Source organism: Lactuca serriola, chromosome 2 (assembly GCF_051521515.1).
Source record: "Lactuca serriola cultivar US96UC23 chromosome 2, Lser_US96UC23_V15, whole genome shotgun sequence".
Lineage (NCBI taxonomy): Eukaryota > Viridiplantae > Streptophyta > Magnoliopsida > Asterales > Asteraceae > Lactuca > Lactuca serriola.
The window spans coordinates 179,548,730-179,568,061 of NC_136409.1; the positions used below are offsets into that span (position 1 = coordinate 179,548,730).

Genomic DNA, 19,332 nt, shown 5'->3' on the forward strand with positions numbered 1-19,332 from the left:
ATATATATCAACTGTCAATGTTCTGGCTAGAATTGAAATTCCATATAGACAAACTGATGATAAAGTCACTCAAGAGTTTAAAACATGCCTAAAGCATGGAAGACCATTTGGTTCTAAGGATAAGAACCCACGAAAAGAAGAGGAATAGAAAATGCACTAGATCATAAGGAAAGTGTTCCTGGAGAAACACGAATTATCAAGATTCCCCAAGAAAAGAAGATGTTGCACTAAATTATGGTTAAATAAATAGAATATGTGACCAAAATGAAACTAATAATATAAGTGCAATATTTTCTTATTCAGTTACATATGATATTATGAATGATGATCCTGAACCATAATATGTCTTTGAATGTCAAAGAAGAAGAGATTGGGCGAAATGGAATGAGGCTATGTAAGTAGAATTAAATTCTCTTAACAAGAGAAAGGTTTATAGGGCCATTATCCTCACACCTGGAGTTGCGAAACCATTACTTTATAGATGGATCTTTGTACAAAAAAGAAATGAGAAATATGAAATTATAAGATACAATGATAGGCTTGTGGCTCAAGGTTTCTCTCAAAGACCTGGAATTGATTATGAGGAAACTTATTAACTGGTAATGGATGCAACCACATTTAGATATTTAATTGACTTGGGAGTCTGAAAATTTAGAGATGCGTCTTATTGACATTGTTACAGCTTATTTGTATGGGTCACTTAATAGTGGTATCTATATGAAAATCCCTGAAGGATTTAAAATGCATGAAGATTTAAGAGCAAAACAAAAATAAATGTATTCTATAAAATTGCAAAGATCTTTATATGGGTTAAAGCAATCTAGACGCATGTGGTACAATCGTTTAAGCGATTATTTGACAAGTAACCGTTATAAAAATAACACTATTTGTCCATGCGTATTTATTAAGAAAACAACAACTAGGTATGTGGTTATAGCTGTCTATGTTGATGATCTAAACACCATTGGAACGAATAAAGAAATCCTTGAGGTGATTGAAATTTTAAAGAAAGAATTTGAGATGAAAGATCTTAGAAAAACCAAATATTCTATTGGTTTGTAGATTGAGCATATCCCTAACAAAATACCCGTGCATCAATCAAATTATACCGAAAAAGTCTTGAAACGTTTCAGTATGGACAATGTCAATCCTTTAAGCACCCCAATGGTTGTTAGATCGTTAAATATTGAGAAAGGTCCATTTCGTCCCCACGAAGAAAACGAATAAGTTTTTGGTCCAGAAGTATCATATCTAAATGTAATTAAGGCTCTTATGTATCTTACCAGTTGTACAAGACTCGACATTTCTTTTGTTGTAAACTTGCTAGCAAGGTTCAATTCATTCCTAGCAAACATACATTAGAATGGGATCAAGCATATTTTGCGATACCTTCAAGGGACTACTGATTTAGGATTATTTTATCTTAATGATTAAAAACAAGGTTTGATTGGTTATGCAAATGCGGACTATTTATCTGATCCTCATAAAGCTAGATCTAAAAGTGGATACGTATTCATGAATAGAGGCACCAGACTTTCCCGATGCTCTAAAAAGCAAACACTTGTCCGCACATCCTCAAATCATGCCGAAGTAATTGCACTAAATGAAGCTAGTGATGAATGCACATGGTTAAGATCGAGGAGACAACTCCTTTTGTCTTCATGTGGACTAGATAAAGATAAATGTCCAAATTTAATTTATGAAGATAACTTAACATGTGTCACTCAAATGAAAGAATGATATATCAAGAGCGATGGGACAAAACATATATCTCTAAAGTTTTTTTAGAGCATTCAAGAGCTTATAAAAGATCAAAAAGTTGAGATATAATATGTTCAATCCAACAACAATGTAGCAGACCTCTTCATGAAAGCACTTCCTACTACAATCTTCAGAAAACATCTACCTGGCATCGGAATGCGATGTTTGCATAACACGTAATGTAAAAGATGTTTAAATGAGGAGGAATCAACTATATACTGTACTCTTTTTTCCTTCGTTAAAGTTTTTTCCCACAATGTTTTCTTTAGCAAGGTTTTTAATGAGGTAGTACTTTAAGGTTGAACTCATATTAGAAAAATTGTCATCCAAGGGAGAGTGTTATAAATTACATCAAATTATTGAGTTAGACAATGTATGTGGAGAAACAGTTTTCACCCCTTGAATAATTTCCTTTAACTACCGAATTATTATTTTGATGATGTATGAATAGGATGTTATGTAGTATAAATACCCATCAAATATAAAGAGAAAAACATATCAATTTAAATACAATCTTCTAAGTGTTAAAGAATTCTTTCAAATCTTCTTCTTTTATTTTATAATTTTTAGTTTGTTAGTTTTAATTTTAATTACGTCGAATTTTATATATATATATATATATATATATATATATATATATATATATATATATATATATATATATATATAGGAAAAGTGAATATGTGGCTGTCATGTATGTAATATTGTGTATAGAATCATCAAAATTGACTTCATTTTGATTAAAAAAACATATTTTTTTTCATTTTTATCTTCTTCCTATTGATTTTGAGCTCATATTATTTCTAATTTAATAATTATTCCCTTACATCTATGTATTTCGAATGTGTTTTTTATATTAGACCTCTAGTAGGCTTCAAAAATTTCTTTGACACCAACCATATGTATACTTGCATTGTTCTTTTTTATGTGTTATGGGAAGAAGTTTATTGGGTTTTTAATGAATAATATCAATTTTCACTATACTTTTTCTATTTTAAATTTGAATATGAAGATTTATATGTAGTTGATAATGTATTCTTATACATGGTTTGTGTTGCAAAATTAAAAATTTAAAACTCCATAAAAATATGTACAAAGTCTATCATCTGGTCTAATAGAGAATATAAAAAAAAAATGATAGAGATATTTGATTGTATTTCGTTGAAATTATGCGTTTTTTAATGGGTTTATATCTAATATAGCATACATAAGAGCTACATATTCCTTAATATATATATATATATATATATATATATATATATATATATATATATATATATATATATATATATATATATATATATATTGTTGTTGTTGTTGCAATAAATACGAGGGCGTAAGAATTGCATTAAAATATCAGTCGTGAAATTGTTATTTATAGCATTCCACAGTTCCACTTGCATATTCCTACAGTAGTGTGTTATCCATAAACCCTAATTCTTCTAACTACTCTCTCAGCCTAATCCACCGTCACTAGCGTTCAAGCTAAAGATCAAATGGAGATGATGCCTATGATAATGGAGCTAGATGAGCTTCCGGAACAGTTTTCTCTTCCTTTCCAAGATCTTTCCGACTCACCACTCATGGAATTCTCCGGCGGAAGCTCCACCAGCAACCACCCATCCCCACCACCACAACCACAGTTCATGTATCGTAACCAACTACCTGTAATTCTTCCATCGCCACAAATCAGGGCGTTACGCGAATTTCCACGATGCAGCTGGTTTCAGCAGAAACCGGACTCGGTAGAGGCCATGAGGGAGATGATATTCCGGATGGCGGCGTTGCAGCCAGTTCAGATAGACCCGGAGTCTGTCAAGCCACCAAAGAGACGGAACGTGAAGATATCAAAGGACCCACAGAGTGTGGCTGCGAGGCACCGGAGGGAGAGGATCAGCGAGAGGATTAGGATATTGCAGAGATTAGTTCCCGGAGGTACTAAAATGGACACAGCGTCGATGTTGGATGAGGCTGCTCATTACATGAAATTCTTGAAAAAACAAGTGCAATCATTGGAACAAGCTGCAGCTGCCGGTGGTGGTGGTGGTGGTGGTGGCGGTATGCCAACAAAAACATCACCACTTCCGGGGTTGAACGTTATTGGCACCACCACCACCATGAACAATCACGGTACGAATAATCACTCTAATTTTGTTCGAGCCTGTGGTCAGCCTAGTACTCAAGCTTCTCTTACGGTAGGTTCTATGGAGTTGCTTAGGTAATTCCTGTGAATGAAGGAGGGTTAGGGACTTAGGGGTAGGGGGAGCTGGGGCTAGGATGGAGGGTAGTTTAGTAATTTGAGATGGGATCATGCTGTGAGGATCTTAAGATTGAACTATGCTAGCAATTACATGTGTAATGGAAATTGAATCAGTTATTTATGGGTGTAGTAGCAAATACAAGCTCATAATTAATTCAATATTAACTGGGATCATGTGTATAATTAATTAATTACAAATCATAGAATTATAATAGGGGAAAAGTATTTCTTGTGTATTAGGATATGGGAATTAACCAGCCAGCTTCTATTCAGACAATACTGTCTGATATTAGCATTCCATAATAGAAACTTAGTCATCTACTATATAGTATCTTGATGAATATTAATATTTTAGGTTCTGTGTATAAATATAATTACAGAAATTAAAGAAACCCATTCTATTAATAAAATCATCCTTATAGTTGAAAACTTGAGTATTGTTCATAATTGAATAATCTTTCTAATGTTAAAATAACAATATTACTAATTTTTTAAAATTTTATACATTTCTAATAAAAATATTACATATATTATACTTCTATAAACAAATATTCTAGTTAAAATCATTTGAACAATGAATTCTTTGTTTGATTTTTTATATTAAAAATAATGATATTAAATGTCAAATTATTTTTGTCATTTCTATAATTCTTTTATTTTTTGACCCAAAAAATGTATTATAAATTTAAAACGCATTCTCCTGTCTTACATGAATAGAATGGCATGTCTAATTTGAACTTATATATATATATATATATATATATATATATATATATATATATATATATATATATATATATATATATATATATATATATATATATATATATATAAAATAAATTATAGGAGACGTATTACATTGCTTAGCCAGAAATAATTCCACTAATTATAGTTCATTTTATCAAAAGAAGGTAATAATAAAAGGAACTCTTAATTAATAGCAGCTATGCATGCAATATGCTTATCTTTTGTATTATATATATATATATATATATATATATATATATATATATATATATATATATATATATATATATATATATATATATATATAAATTATCCATAATTAGAAGGAAAATAAAATACAGAATTTTTAGTTTGTATTAATATAATACAAAAGATAAGCATATTGCAGGCATAGCCGCTATTAATTAAGAGTTCCTTTACCTTCTTTGATAAAATGAACTATAATTAGTGGAGTTATTTCAGGCTAAACAATGGAATACGTTTCCTATAATTTATTATCCGTTTTGAGTACGGTGAGGTGAGGTAGACTTCTCTTTAACTTAAAGCTTGGTGGAAGTTGAAGCTTGGTGGAAGTTGAGATTGGTTATGCTTGTCAGTGCCATATATATATATATATATATATATATATATATATATATATATATATATATATATATATATATATATATATATATATATATATATATATATATATATATATATATATATATATATATATCGAACATGTATGAAAAATATCATTATGTGAAAATAATTAAGAGAATAAATTGTTTGGTAATAAGAATACATTCAACAACACATAACTTTTGTCATTATCACTAATTAAATTATCCATAATTATAGTATCGACTTTTTTTTACCATTATTATTCTGTTAAAATCTTGTCAAAATATATTCTTGATAATTGTATTTTGTAACATTGAAAACGAGTGAATAAAAATGTGTAAGAACAAAAACAAATAAGAATTAGTAAAATGCATGATAATAACAATAGTTACATGAAGTTAAGCATATTAATATTATCAAACAATTTTTTCCTCTTAATCATTGTCATAAAATAGTGTTGTCCACATATATCCGCACAATAGATGTATTCCACATTTGAACATAATATATATATCTATATATATATATATATATATATATATATATATATATATATATATATATATATATATATATATATATATATATATATATATATATATAATAGAATTAAAACTCGTGGAAACCACGGTTAAAAAAGAAAAACAATATATATTATTCAAAATCGTAAGGACTAATCAAATAGTAAAAAAAATATTAACTATAAAGATATAAACTTTGTCAGTAAGTTTATAATTTTGTTTTAAAATAAATATATACACCGTTATGAATATTCAATTTACGTTTTGTAAATTTAGATATTTGATAAAACATGAGTTTGTACGATGTAATATATATTTGTGTATACTGACATATTTTGTGGAATCTATCAAATATTAGTAGTTTGATTTTGTGCATGTTGATTGAAATTTTTGTTTATCTAAAAACTCTAAAAATATATAATGAAAAATAAAACCAAGAAACATAACTTTTTTAAATCATTTCTTGGAATATGATGGATTAAAACTCTAAAAAAATATATAATGAAAAATAATTGCCTAAGGTTGTGTTGGTTTGGTTAGGTTATAGAAGCACAAACTAAATACCCAAATAAACAATTTGGTAGTCATCACCGATAAGTATGCCAATTTCTCAAATATAAATTATAAATGTGTATTTGATATTAGGATCCAATAGGATTTTATAATATAAAGATTAAAAAACTTGACAATTCGTGTATTCGTGTCATGAAATCATGTCATCCATGAATTCGATACGATACGATTACACGACGAGAAATAAGTTTTATCTCAAATTTCAAGAAGTATTCGTGTCGTGTTGTATCTCTCACAGATTCGTGTATTCATGTCTCGAATTGTCAGGTCTACTGTTAGGCACGTTGATGGAAAAATATTAAAATCCTTAAAGTTTAGATGCCAAAATTTTGTTTCGAAAAGTAATAAATTAAATTTACACAAACTAAATATATGCTTAACAAAGCTGCATAAATTACTTATTTTTTTAATTTTACTACTTTTTCCATTATCCTAATAGCAAAAAGACTAAACCTTTTTGATGCAGTAAAGTTTAATTGAAAAGTTGTAAATCCATGAAAGTAAACTGGAATTTTTATTAGATCATTAAATAAAACACAAGACTATCAGTTCTCATTGCCTCCATTTTGAATTTTAGAACTTCTTTCGATCAGTCTCCTTTCAAAAGCTATAGTTTCAGCCAGAACTTTGAGCCACTTTTAAAATGCCCCAGCAAGTAGGTAGTTTGACACCCAAACACAAAAGAGTTATCCCCAAGTGTAATAGCTTCAATTGGGCTCTCAAACTATGGGTGCTTATAGAAATCTAAGACCTGTAAACAAAATACCATGAGTCGGATAATGAAAACAATAGAGATCTAAAAAGCACAAACTAAACTTTCAAATATAAGGTTAAATGCAAGAAATGACAACATTGTTTCATTTACATGTATTCAATCATCTAAATGTTAGATATTTCTATACCATTGTATGTAATTGAGGAAACATAGTAGCATGTCTTATCATGAAGCTGTTTTGACCAGATATGAACGTACATTGCTATTTCTTGGAAAAACTTGCCAATATTTTACTATTATTTTTACGAATATTGTTTTGGACTTTGTCCAGAACTCGATAAAAAGTTGGTAACAAAGTGAAATGTGGTTTTAAAAATAAAAATAAAAAATGATTTAGATTATAAAATAGATAAAAAAAATTATCTCATCACATAGATAACTCATTACCTTTTTTGCATGAAATGTCAATGTACTTTCCGTATTCTACCAAAATAGGCAATGTACTTGTTTAGGTACATGAAATGTAGTTGACAAAGTAAACTAATATTAAAACTTTAGAAAACATAATAATAATCATAGCAATATGAAAACCAAAAACATAATAATAATCATAGCAATATGAAAACCATTGTAACCACCAAAACCATGAAGCACATAAGCATATATATGAGGAAACTTACAACGCTTGTCCTCCAAACCACAACCCCCGTGTTTTCTCACAACTTACCATCTGGTTAACTCTGTCAAGCTGTCAATCTACTTCACATTATAAGTAAATCCAGACAAAATGCAAATTAGAAACAAAATTTGGTTAATTGATAATAAAACAAACAGACAAATTGACAATTTCACGACGTGAGTGAGCAGAACACATATACTAAAAATTGAATTCATAAAGTATGGCCATTTATGAAGCTTATTAATTTGTTAAAAACCAACAAACAATATAAAACTACAAATTCTTGTAGGTTTAAATGAATTCATAAAGTACGAATAGTGGCTAACTCCCAAGCTTCGAATAACCCAATACTTGCAAGTAAGTAGAGTTTGAAGCTCATAATGAAAACCCAAAAAAGCCCCGAAATACACAAATTTATCTACACAACCATATACATGAAGCTTTGAATCGAATATGGATCTAAAAACAACAAAGTAAAGAGCCATATAAAATTAATTCCAAATCTGAGAATTCCCTAAGAAATCCAAGAGAACACCATCATTATAACTCTTACTTACATTAATATTAAAACTCTTAGAGAAGAAAAAAAATTTAAGGCCAGAAGCAAACCTCCTACCAGTGACCAAACGTATGATAATTCCTCTTTCTTCAAGCTTCTTCAAAGAATCACCTGTAAAACTTATGTGGTTTAACATATTATTTTTGAAAGTTATATCATATTGAATGTACTTTCATATCTCACAAAAGGACCATTGAATAAAGAAACGCAATGAAAACCAAGAAGTAGAAAATATTTCAATCAACTACCACAACCCAAGAAGAACAGGCAAGAACAACATATAATGGAGTTATTGTCCGACAAACATAGCTTCAACATGCTCTTCCCTTATCTCAAGCATTTATCAAACACCTTTTCTACACACATACCATTATTTCCTTGTTGAATAAAATTGTATATGTCGCTATATAAAAATGTACAGATTTTATGCTTCAAAGTAACACACCACGATAGGATGAAAAAAGAAATCATCAATCCGAAAAGCATAGTGACTTTCAAGCTTCATGATTACTCTGTTTCATATAGTCAAATAGCTCACAAGTATTACAATAAATATTAATTTCTTATTTTTGTTTTAAAATCCTAATTAAAGTTAAGAAAGATAGCAACTTGGAGCTAGAGAGAAAGGGAGAAGAAATAGTGGTAGTGATGTTAGAGGAGAAGGCATAGACCATCAAAAGCAATAGCTCGCACAATAGCTACCGATTTGTATCTCTTTTTTAAAGAAACCTTAAATTTCTTGGAGCTATACTTTACCTTGAAACCTTCTTCAGGTTAGCTCTAGAAAATCACCGTCGATCAATTTAGCCAATTTTCAATAAATCAATATGAATCGAGATTTCTCTCTAAATCAGTTGTCTGAATCAATTACAGGAAGAGGTAGGGCTGAAGAACAATGAAGACGAAGGAAACTATTGCAATGATTTGTCTTGATTTTGTGGGACAGATTGACTACTTTATTTGATTGAAACCGATTTAAAAAGATGGTATATGAGTTGAATTGACCAAATGGACAATATTGGAATTTCACTTTGCCATTTGAGTGGGAAAAATAGCTTGGGCGGAGGCTAAGAAATTGTCACGTGGCAATTTAGTATTGTTTTATTAGTATAGGATTTAGGATATATATATATATATATATATATATATATATATATATAGAGAGAGAGAGAGAGAGAGAGAGAGAGAGGGAGAGAGAGAGAGAGAAAGACAATATCCACGAAAAACCAAATTGAAGGACAGAACAAACGAACTTTTATCTACATATAATTTTGACACTAAATTTCATATATATATATATATATATATATATATATATATATATATATATATATATATATCCGAGAGATGTTTAAAGAAAATTTTTGATTTTTTCTTGTGCATTTGTATATTGATATGTTTTTTTCTAAATGTGTATATCCAGAAAAAAAAAACATACAAATACGCATTGGAAATATCCGTTGAATTAAAAAAAACAATTAGTAATCATTTTTTTATTTCAGCGAAAACATAGTATATATATTTTGATTAGGGGTGTTCAAAAATATCCGCATCCGAAAATCCGAAAATCCGATCCGAAATTTCGGATATCCGGATTTTCGGATATCCGAATTTCGGATATCCGATTTTTCGGATTCGGATACGAATAGTGAATTTATAAAGTTTCGGATATTTCGGATATCCGATATCCAAAAAAAATAATTTTTTTTTATTTTTTAATATTTTAAAATGAGAAATTAGAAACATTGGCATGCTTAATGGACTAATGTTCCCCAGCCTTTTCAACTTTTTCTTGACCATTCTTTCCAAACTTTTATTGCAAACTTTTTCATTTACAATCGTTATATATTTGTTTGTTATAATCTTGGTTCGTTGGCTTATAATAAAAAACTATTAAGTAAATGCTACATATATTTATTTGTTGCTATCGATATCCATCTATGTAGCAAGATTTAACATAGTTGCTATTATTAATTTTAAGAGTTGCGGTGATTTTACGGATCGGATGTTCAGATGTGGATATTTATTTAAAATTAATGAAATTCGGATATCCGGTTTAATATCTGAATCCGTATCCGAAATTTCGGATATCCGAAATTTCGGATACGGATTTGGATATCAAAAATCAATTATCCAAATTTTCGGAAATCCGAAATTCGGATATCGGAATTTTCGGATATCCGGTTTTGAACACCTCTAATTTTGATAATAATACTTAAGAAATGGATGTTTAAAAAAATCCACTTTTTATGTATATTCGTAATAATTTTTTTTCATGCACATGTACATTTAAATTTGGTACTAAAGTTGAATGCACATGCACATAATTTTTTTTCATATATATATATATATATATATATATATATATATATATATATATATATATATATATATATATATATGTGTGTGTGTTATAATGTGGATGGACAACTATTATGTGGACGTGTGGACGATGCTATTCTATGAGAAATACAAAAAGAATAAATTGTTTAATAATGTGAATACGTTCAACCTCACACAATTATTGTCATTTCCATGCATTCTCACTAATTATTATTCATTTTTGTTCTCACGTATCGTTTTTCAATCATTTTCATTCTTACAGAATAGGACTCAATAAATATCCTGACATCATTCTGACAGATTGAGAATAATAAAAAAAAATCTATAATAACCTTATAGACAGTTTAATTAGTGAGAATGCATGATAATGACAATAGTTATGTAAGATTGAATGTATTCACATTATCAAACAACATATTTTCTTTGTTATTCTCACAGAATAGCACTATCCACACTCCGCATAATAAATGTCAATCCACATTTGAACCTAGCTCTCTCTCTCTCTCTCTCTCTCTCTCTATATATATATATATATATATATATATATATATATATATATATATATATAGGGACGGCTCCATTGAGATTCTAAAAGAAACAAAATTGATATTCAATATCAGTCATAGATTTCTTATTTGTCGCTTTAACGAACCAGGGTATCGACAACAGCGGGATATGCCTAATCATAAATGATTATATGCAAGAGAGGTATAATCATATATGATTATACACGTTTATACTTATATGTCTAATCATAAATGATTATAGATATATGTTTATTACAACGTAAGTAATGATATTTGATTATGGTGATTTGTGTCGGAGGAAGTGGTGGTGGCAAAGGTGGCGATGGTAGAGATGATGGAGGTGGTATAGATGGTGCAAGTTGTAGTGGTGGTGGTGGCGGCGGCGCTTATGGTGGTGAGGAAGGTGGTCGGGGAAAAAGAACGTGTGGCACTGCATAATTATTTATGATTATAGGTCTTCCGTACTGCCGGTACACCGAAGCGCTACAGCAGCAAATAAGAAATAGGTGACTGACATTGAATCTCAAAATCAATATTTTTTTCAAAATCTCAACCGAACCTTTATATATATATATATATATATATATATATATATATATATATATATACTGTACGATTCACTTGAGATTAAAAACATAGAGATCTTAAGATTCAACACCAGACACATATTTCTCATTTGCCGTTCTAATGCTCCAGCGGCAGCAGCAGGGTACATCTAATCATAGATGATTATATGACATAGAGGTATAATCATATATGACTATATATGTTTATAAGTATATACCTAATCATATATGATTATGATAGTTAGTGGGAAAAAAAGGTGGTGGTGGAAGAGGTGGCGATGGTACAAGTGACGGAGGTGACAGTAGTGGGGTCAGCTGTTGTCGGAGGTGTTTGTAGTGGTGGTGGCGATGGCGGTTGTGTGGTGGGGATGGTGGCGGAGACGAAATGAATGGACGATGCTATATAATCATTTATGATTATAACAGACGTGTTGCACCAGTACGCTAGAGGGTTAGAGCGGCAGATGTGAAATATATAGTTGATGTTGAATCTCAAGATCTCTATTTTATTTTTATCTCAATGTAACCTCTCTCTCTCTCTCTCTCTCTCTCTCTCTCTATATATATATATATATATATATATATATATATATATATATATATTTAATGAATTTCAGTAGAGAACTATAATTAACCAAGGAATGAAGGAACCAATCTTTTTTTCAACTTTTAGAACTTATTTGTTATAAAAAAAACTAAAAATATAGAAATTCATAATTTTTTATCCCTTTTCCAATGATATCACATTCGATAAAAAAAATTCGTCAAATTCACAATGTGAATCTTTGAAAATTCACAATGTGAATCTAAATTCACACGGTGAACCCGAAAAATATATTTAATATTCACAATGTTATGTTATAAATTTAGATATTTTTAGTTTTTTTTTCGATAAAGAATAAGCTCTAGAACTTGGAAAAAATATTCGGTTCTTTGGAGAATCAATAATTATGGTTCTCTATTGAACTTATATATATATATATATATATATATATATATATATATATATATATATATATATATATATATATATATATGTTGGTTCCTTTGAGATAAAAATTAGAGATTGTAAGATATGTGTATAACCGTTTGATGTGCTTATGTTTGTTTCTGAAACTATGTGGTGTCATATTTATAATTATATTGGTAACTTATTAAACTAATGTCGTTAATTTACGATTGTGGGGCTATTGCTGTAATTTTACAAAGATTGATATGAATTTTGCAGGCTACGATACTGTAACCACCTATTGTTTTCTTTTCTTTCTCGATCAAAGTCTCACTTCGAACTCTCAGGAAACCCTCTTTTTCTTTCTTTATCGCATTTCGCCCTAGTTTTCGTTTCTTACCTGTTATTGAGAAATCAGTAAATTTCTTCAGGAGAAAATATAAACGAAGTCGCATCTTCGTTAATCGAAATGAAATGTTAGAATGCGAGTTATTTTTCATTTTATTGATAATGCATGTTTTTATTAATTAGTTAACTGTCGTTTTATGTTGATAATGGTGTCTTTTTGCTTTTATTCAGTAGGTTTTTCATCATTTTAACTTGATTTTGATGATTGTCTCGTTTAGAGTTGATATGTTTTTTATTATGTTTGTTTGTGGTAGTTTTTGATGTAAGTTTTTGTTTATATTTTCACAGATAGTGATTTCAAAAGAAACTATGATCGAAAAAAAAAATCAAAAATCAAAAAAATATTGAATATGGTAGAAGTGTTGTTATTTCCGAAGGTACAGTTAAAAAAAATCATCTATGATTAGAAGTGGAAATAAACATATAACTTAATGTTTGAAGTTATTTGTTATAATCATAACTGATTTTTTGATTTTTTGAAGTTATTTGTTATAATCATAACTGATTTTTTGATTTTTTCAGTGTATTGAACATAACATTTAGTTATATGTTTATTTCCACTTCTAATCATAGATGATTTTATACGTTTGTTTATAAGCATTGTTAAATACTAATGATAAATGTATTTTTATGTATCAAACATAAATATAAAGTCATTTTTGTAATCATAACTGATTTTGTGGTTTTTTAAGTGGATTGTATATAACATTTAATTGTATTTTCATTTATTGTTCTAATCATAAATGATTTTATACGTCTATTTATAATCATTAGTGAATAGTAATGATAAATGTATGTTTTATTTTTTACTAACACTATGTTTGTAATGAAAATTGTAGTTAAAAAAGGGAATGTAGATAGCTCAAGGAAGACACGGTCATCTTCCAAAAGAGAAAATGCGAATGAGGTGTTGCAAACACGTTCAAAGACATCCAAAAAAAACAGTTATTGAACAACCAAAAGCGAAGTTGAGGTTTAAGGTCAAAACTTTAAGTAAGAAACGTGAACTATCTGATGAAGATGATTTAGATTTTCAGAGTCGTCCTAGATTTTCAAAGAAACCAAAGAGAAAAACTAAAGTTTTGAAGAAAGATAAAAAATAGTTGTTGTTATAAAATAATTTCCTTCATTGAAGAATAGATGTTCACCCGGGTCATTGTTGGGTGTTATTCAAGGTTTAAGTAGAGAACAGAAGGATTGTGTTAGGGCTATGAGATTTGGGAGTTTGTTAGGGATGAAGATGATAGACGTACCGTTGAAGATTGTTTATTATGTTTTTGATCATTTTAATTTTGAATCTTTGAAGGTGAAGTTTGATAATTGTGAAGTTAGTGTTGATAGTAAGTATGTTAAAGAGATGTTAGGATTCCCATCTGGTGGCTCATTACTTTCAAACATGGATTACATTTTAGAGAATAATGAAGAGAGTTGTATGTTTGAGTGGAAGAAACAGTATGAAAATATTGATAAATTGAGATTGAAACAGCCAAAGAATGAACTTGTTCAAACTAGTGTTGCGGATGACAACTTCAGAATCAATTTTTTGGTTCTTTTTATTAATACTTTCTGTGAGTCTACAAGCATGGGTAAATGTAATATGAATCCGTTGTATTTAATTAGAAGAGATACTAATTTAAGTAGCATTGACTGGTGTGATTACATTGTGGATTGTTTGGTAAGGATGAAGAAGGTTTACAATCCAGAGAAAGAATCTTCTTTATTTTATGGACCAGCAGCATACCATATGGTACGTGAATTATTTTTTTGATATTTATTATTCTTTTTAGTTGTAAAAATATGTTTGTTTTTATAATAAACCATATATGATTTTATTACATATAATCATATATGATTATGTAGTATAATTTTTGTTTAATTATATATTACACATCAAAATCATATATGATGTTATATATGTTTTTTGTAGTTGTTATATGTGGATACTTTCAAGTTTGATCATTTGCAAGTGACACGTAAATGTCCAACTATTTTTTATTGGACGTTAGAGAAGATAAGGTTTCTTGAGGATATTTTACAAGAGAATGGAGGATTTGGATGTGGACATGTTAATGAAGCATATGTTGAAGAAGAATTTCAAGAATCAGAGTATAATGAGGAGGAATCTGGTGGTGATGAGGTTGAATCTGATGGTGAAGAGGATTTATATGATGAGGATGAAGAAGATTTTGATGTTAATAAAGTTAATGACGTAGAGGTAATTCTATAGTTTTATTCATTTATGATTTAATTTGTTTATTCATTTATGACTTTTTATGTTTAAGTATTTTAGTTGTAAGTATATTTTTTCTTATGTAGGTGTATGAAAGTAAAATTTCATGTATGTATCAGAGGATGGAGGATTTGAAAAAGGATCTTGTTGTAAAGATAGATGAGGGAGTGTTGAAGTTTCCTCAAAGTCAAAATTTGAAAAATTGGAAATTATTATTTCCTGTTGAAGATTTAAGCACAAAAAGTTTTGATTTCCATTATGTTTCACAAAAATATAAAGAACCGGTATTAACACCTGGTTTTGTTCAAGTTAATGATGAAGATTACGGGAATGATTTTCTTAATGATGATGAAAATGTTGAAGATTATGATCAAGGGAAATGTTCTGGTGGTCAGGGGATGGAAGTGGTCCACATGAGGGCAATATTGGCAAAAATCATGTTGAAGGTAAAGGTGATGATGATGAACATGATGAACAAGGAAATGGAAGTGGGTGTAATAAAGAAGAGGCCATGAATTTAAATTTTGTTGTCGAAAATGTTACTAAGAGTGTGGGTCTAATTGATAGCCTGGAAGGTGTATCTTTTAGTAAATTTATTTGCAATCCAATTGTTGAAAGTTTTCTTAAAACTTTGGATCAAGGTAGGCATATTTTATTATTATATATAGTTTAATCATGTATGATTTTAATTTTTTATATTTGAATTTTATAGGTACTGATGGTTGTTTAAATCAGAAACTAGTTGAAGTTGATGTGAATTTGAATTTGACTGGTATTGATGATGGTAAGTATTTATTTATGTATTTTTAGTACATAATATATATATATATATATATATATATATATATATATATATATGTGTGTGTGTGTGTGTGTGTTTGTTATTGTTGGGTTTTGAGCATTCTAACACTCCTAAGTGTACATACAACCCTAAATACCTTGGATCTATGTTTTCTCTATTATACATGCAAATATGAACTTTCCAAGGTATTCATCCTAACTAGCATAATAACATTGATTCAAATGAATATATCAATTTAGAATTACATACCTCTTTGATGTAGATTATCTTCATGAAGCTTGAGTGCCTAATGCCCCAAGTGTGACACCTCAAATGGTTCACACAACATCAAGTGCACATGGAATGACTTGAGAGAAATGGAATACTCCTTGAAATCGTCTAGCCCTCATATTCACACACTAGTGCACGATTTCTTGAGCCATGGGATTCTTTTATATGGTGGCTATTAGGGTTACACCATGTAACTCATAACTTTACCCATTCCTTATGCTTTATGGATTTTAACCTCCATGGAGTATCCATGGATCACCCCATGGACTTAGTCCAACATAAGGAATCTTGGATCACAAGCCCACATATATAAGAATGAATGATTTACACAATCAACCCATATATTTAATTAGTCTCCTGTTGATCACTTAATTAATTCCAAATTAATTCTTGATCAATACTAATTAAATAACCTTATTAATATATTAGAACTTATAATATATTAACCAACCTTAAGTGTTATTTCTCTCATTATAGTCTATCCAGATGCATGATGTCATGCAACCCAAATGGACCATGTCGGGTCGAGTCAAGTCTTACCAATTATAGTTATGGACTTAGACACTAATCCAACAGTCTCCCACTTGGATAAGTCTAAAACTATTATTGCGTATGACTTCAAGAACCGACTGGCAATCGTAGCTCTCAAAATCTTCTGTCGAACTCTGACCTTGTAGATGAACTCTGACCTTTGTCAATGACTTGTCCATTAGATAAGGGATCATATATTCCTCCATACTAGATATCATATGGACTGAGACATGGATTATAATCATTCTCTCTGTCCATTTGTTGTTTCCCGATTTCCGATTTATGACGACTGACTAATTGAATAAATCAAATCAGTCCTGGCCCGGCCGAGCACTTACATTTTCCATCACCAAATTATCGAGGGGCCCACAGATATCGCTTTTATCCCGAAGGTAAAAGGAATGGATAAACTTCGACTCATATGGCTTGTTCTACTACTTGTTGAATCATACACAAAGGCACGTTTTATAACATCGAGTTACCAAATGCGTTTTCGTGCAATCAATGTACAACCAACTCATAGTAACAACTCATATCTCTAGGTTTGAAGAATATAAGATATTATCGTCTCATGATCACTCGTGATAAAATCCATGAAGTGATTCCAATGAGCGCGGGTTGAATCTAATACTCAGAACTTATGAGCACTCATGAGTGTTGTAGCCCTTTGTCCAACATCTTAGACCTCTACAAGCCAACCCATGACAGTCTTAATTCATATCTACTTCCAACATATGACCGACTGTGGATGGTTTGAATAACTTAGTCATCCAGAACAACGACCTAGTTATTCTGGAAGTTAAAAACATGCAAAGTGAAACACAATAATAATTGAATCCAATATGGTATCAAAACCTTTGAACATAAATAAAACACCTTTTATTTATCACCATATGATTACACATTATTCATTGTATATTGTTTCAACTATCAACTTTATTCTTGAATTTAAAACAATAGTTGTCCTAAGCTCCAAGCATGTACACTATGTTTTCTAAACACTAGTCATGCCATACACCAAGTATGCATACTATGTTTGTCTATGATCTTTACTTTGTCAAATAGATCAATTGAACATAACTCCAATGATCCTATTTTCACAGTCCCAAATCCTTACTGCAAATGCAAGAATTCCAAATTCATGTTATTTACTGAAATCTGTTAGATTCTAAACTTATATGCATTGAACCTCTTGTAATGATTATGCACAAAGTCAGAAAGACTTGAAAACTACCATTACAGAGCATTCCAAAGGAGATCAACTCCTTGGAAACATCCTTCTTGAATTAAGTTTCCTAATCTTACACAGATTGAATAATTTCTAACTTTGAAACATTTCCATATTCCATTTTGACTATCACTTTTGAACAAGAGTTGCCTCCTTACAGATTATGTCAATATGGTCCTTCCAGAATTATCACTATACTTCCAACTGTCTTTGAGCAACCAATCTTTGGTAAACCTTGGATTTTCCTCGACAATTGCTTAATCCTTTTAGTCATATCCAGTTCTAGACCTTTTCCCTTCTTAATGCCCTAGGCATTTGGAAAATTTTAGAAAGGATGAATATAGCACATGTAATCGATCCTATATCCGAAGCATATGGGACCCGATTCATGATGTCTCGCATAAAGACTAAACCAGTCTTTTGCTATACTATTTCCATTTTAATTTGTCAAGTTCTCATAATTTAGATTATGAAAAGGGATGTCGTAATCATAATCGAATTTTAGAACGCAAATAATGGACTCCATATATAGAATTTGTTTATGTTGAGCCATTCCAACATAGCATTCATATATATATATATATATATATATATATATATATATATATATATATATATATATATATATATATATATATATATCCTTGACTAAATACGATTAAAACCTCAATCTAAGCTTTTAGATTTGAGATGAAGTATAATTTCCTCTCCCTTAATTATAGCAAAACAACTCTTTCCCAATTGAAACCTTTTGTTTTCTATAATTAACATTGTAACTTGCAACCTTTATCACAATTATCATGCTCCCACTAACATGATGATTATTAGCATAACACTTATGCTCCCACTAGCTTTGATATGTACTCAGAAATCAGCTGGACTTCTAGAAATCAATACTTTATTGACTTTTTTACCAAAGTTTAGATTTCTGATACTAGATTGCTTTGATAAAACTTTATCATAATCATACACCTTATCTTAGATAGCTCACAGGTGTGTCTAAACAATTTTAAGAACTATGAAAAGGGATGTCGTAATCATAGTCTTGATTGTTTAG

General features: G+C 29.7%; 1 protein-coding gene across 1 annotated transcript; it reads left to right on the forward strand.

The window, feature by feature from the left end:
• The first annotated feature begins 3,190 nt into the window (after window positions 1–3,190).
• Window positions 3,191–4,318, forward strand: LOC145090618 (uncharacterized). The gene has a single exon (XM_079028756.1). The coding sequence runs from the start codon at window positions 3,258–3,260 to the stop codon at window positions 3,981–3,983; it is 726 nt and encodes a 241-aa protein (XP_078884882.1). The 5' UTR covers window positions 3,191–3,257; the 3' UTR covers window positions 3,984–4,318.
• The last annotated feature ends 15,014 nt before the right edge of the window (window positions 4,319–19,332 follow it).

Coding starts and splice junctions, on each gene's coding strand:
- LOC145090618 (XM_079028756.1), top strand. CDS start 3,258: ATGGAGATGATGCCTATGATAATGGAGCTAGATGAGCTTCCGGAACAG.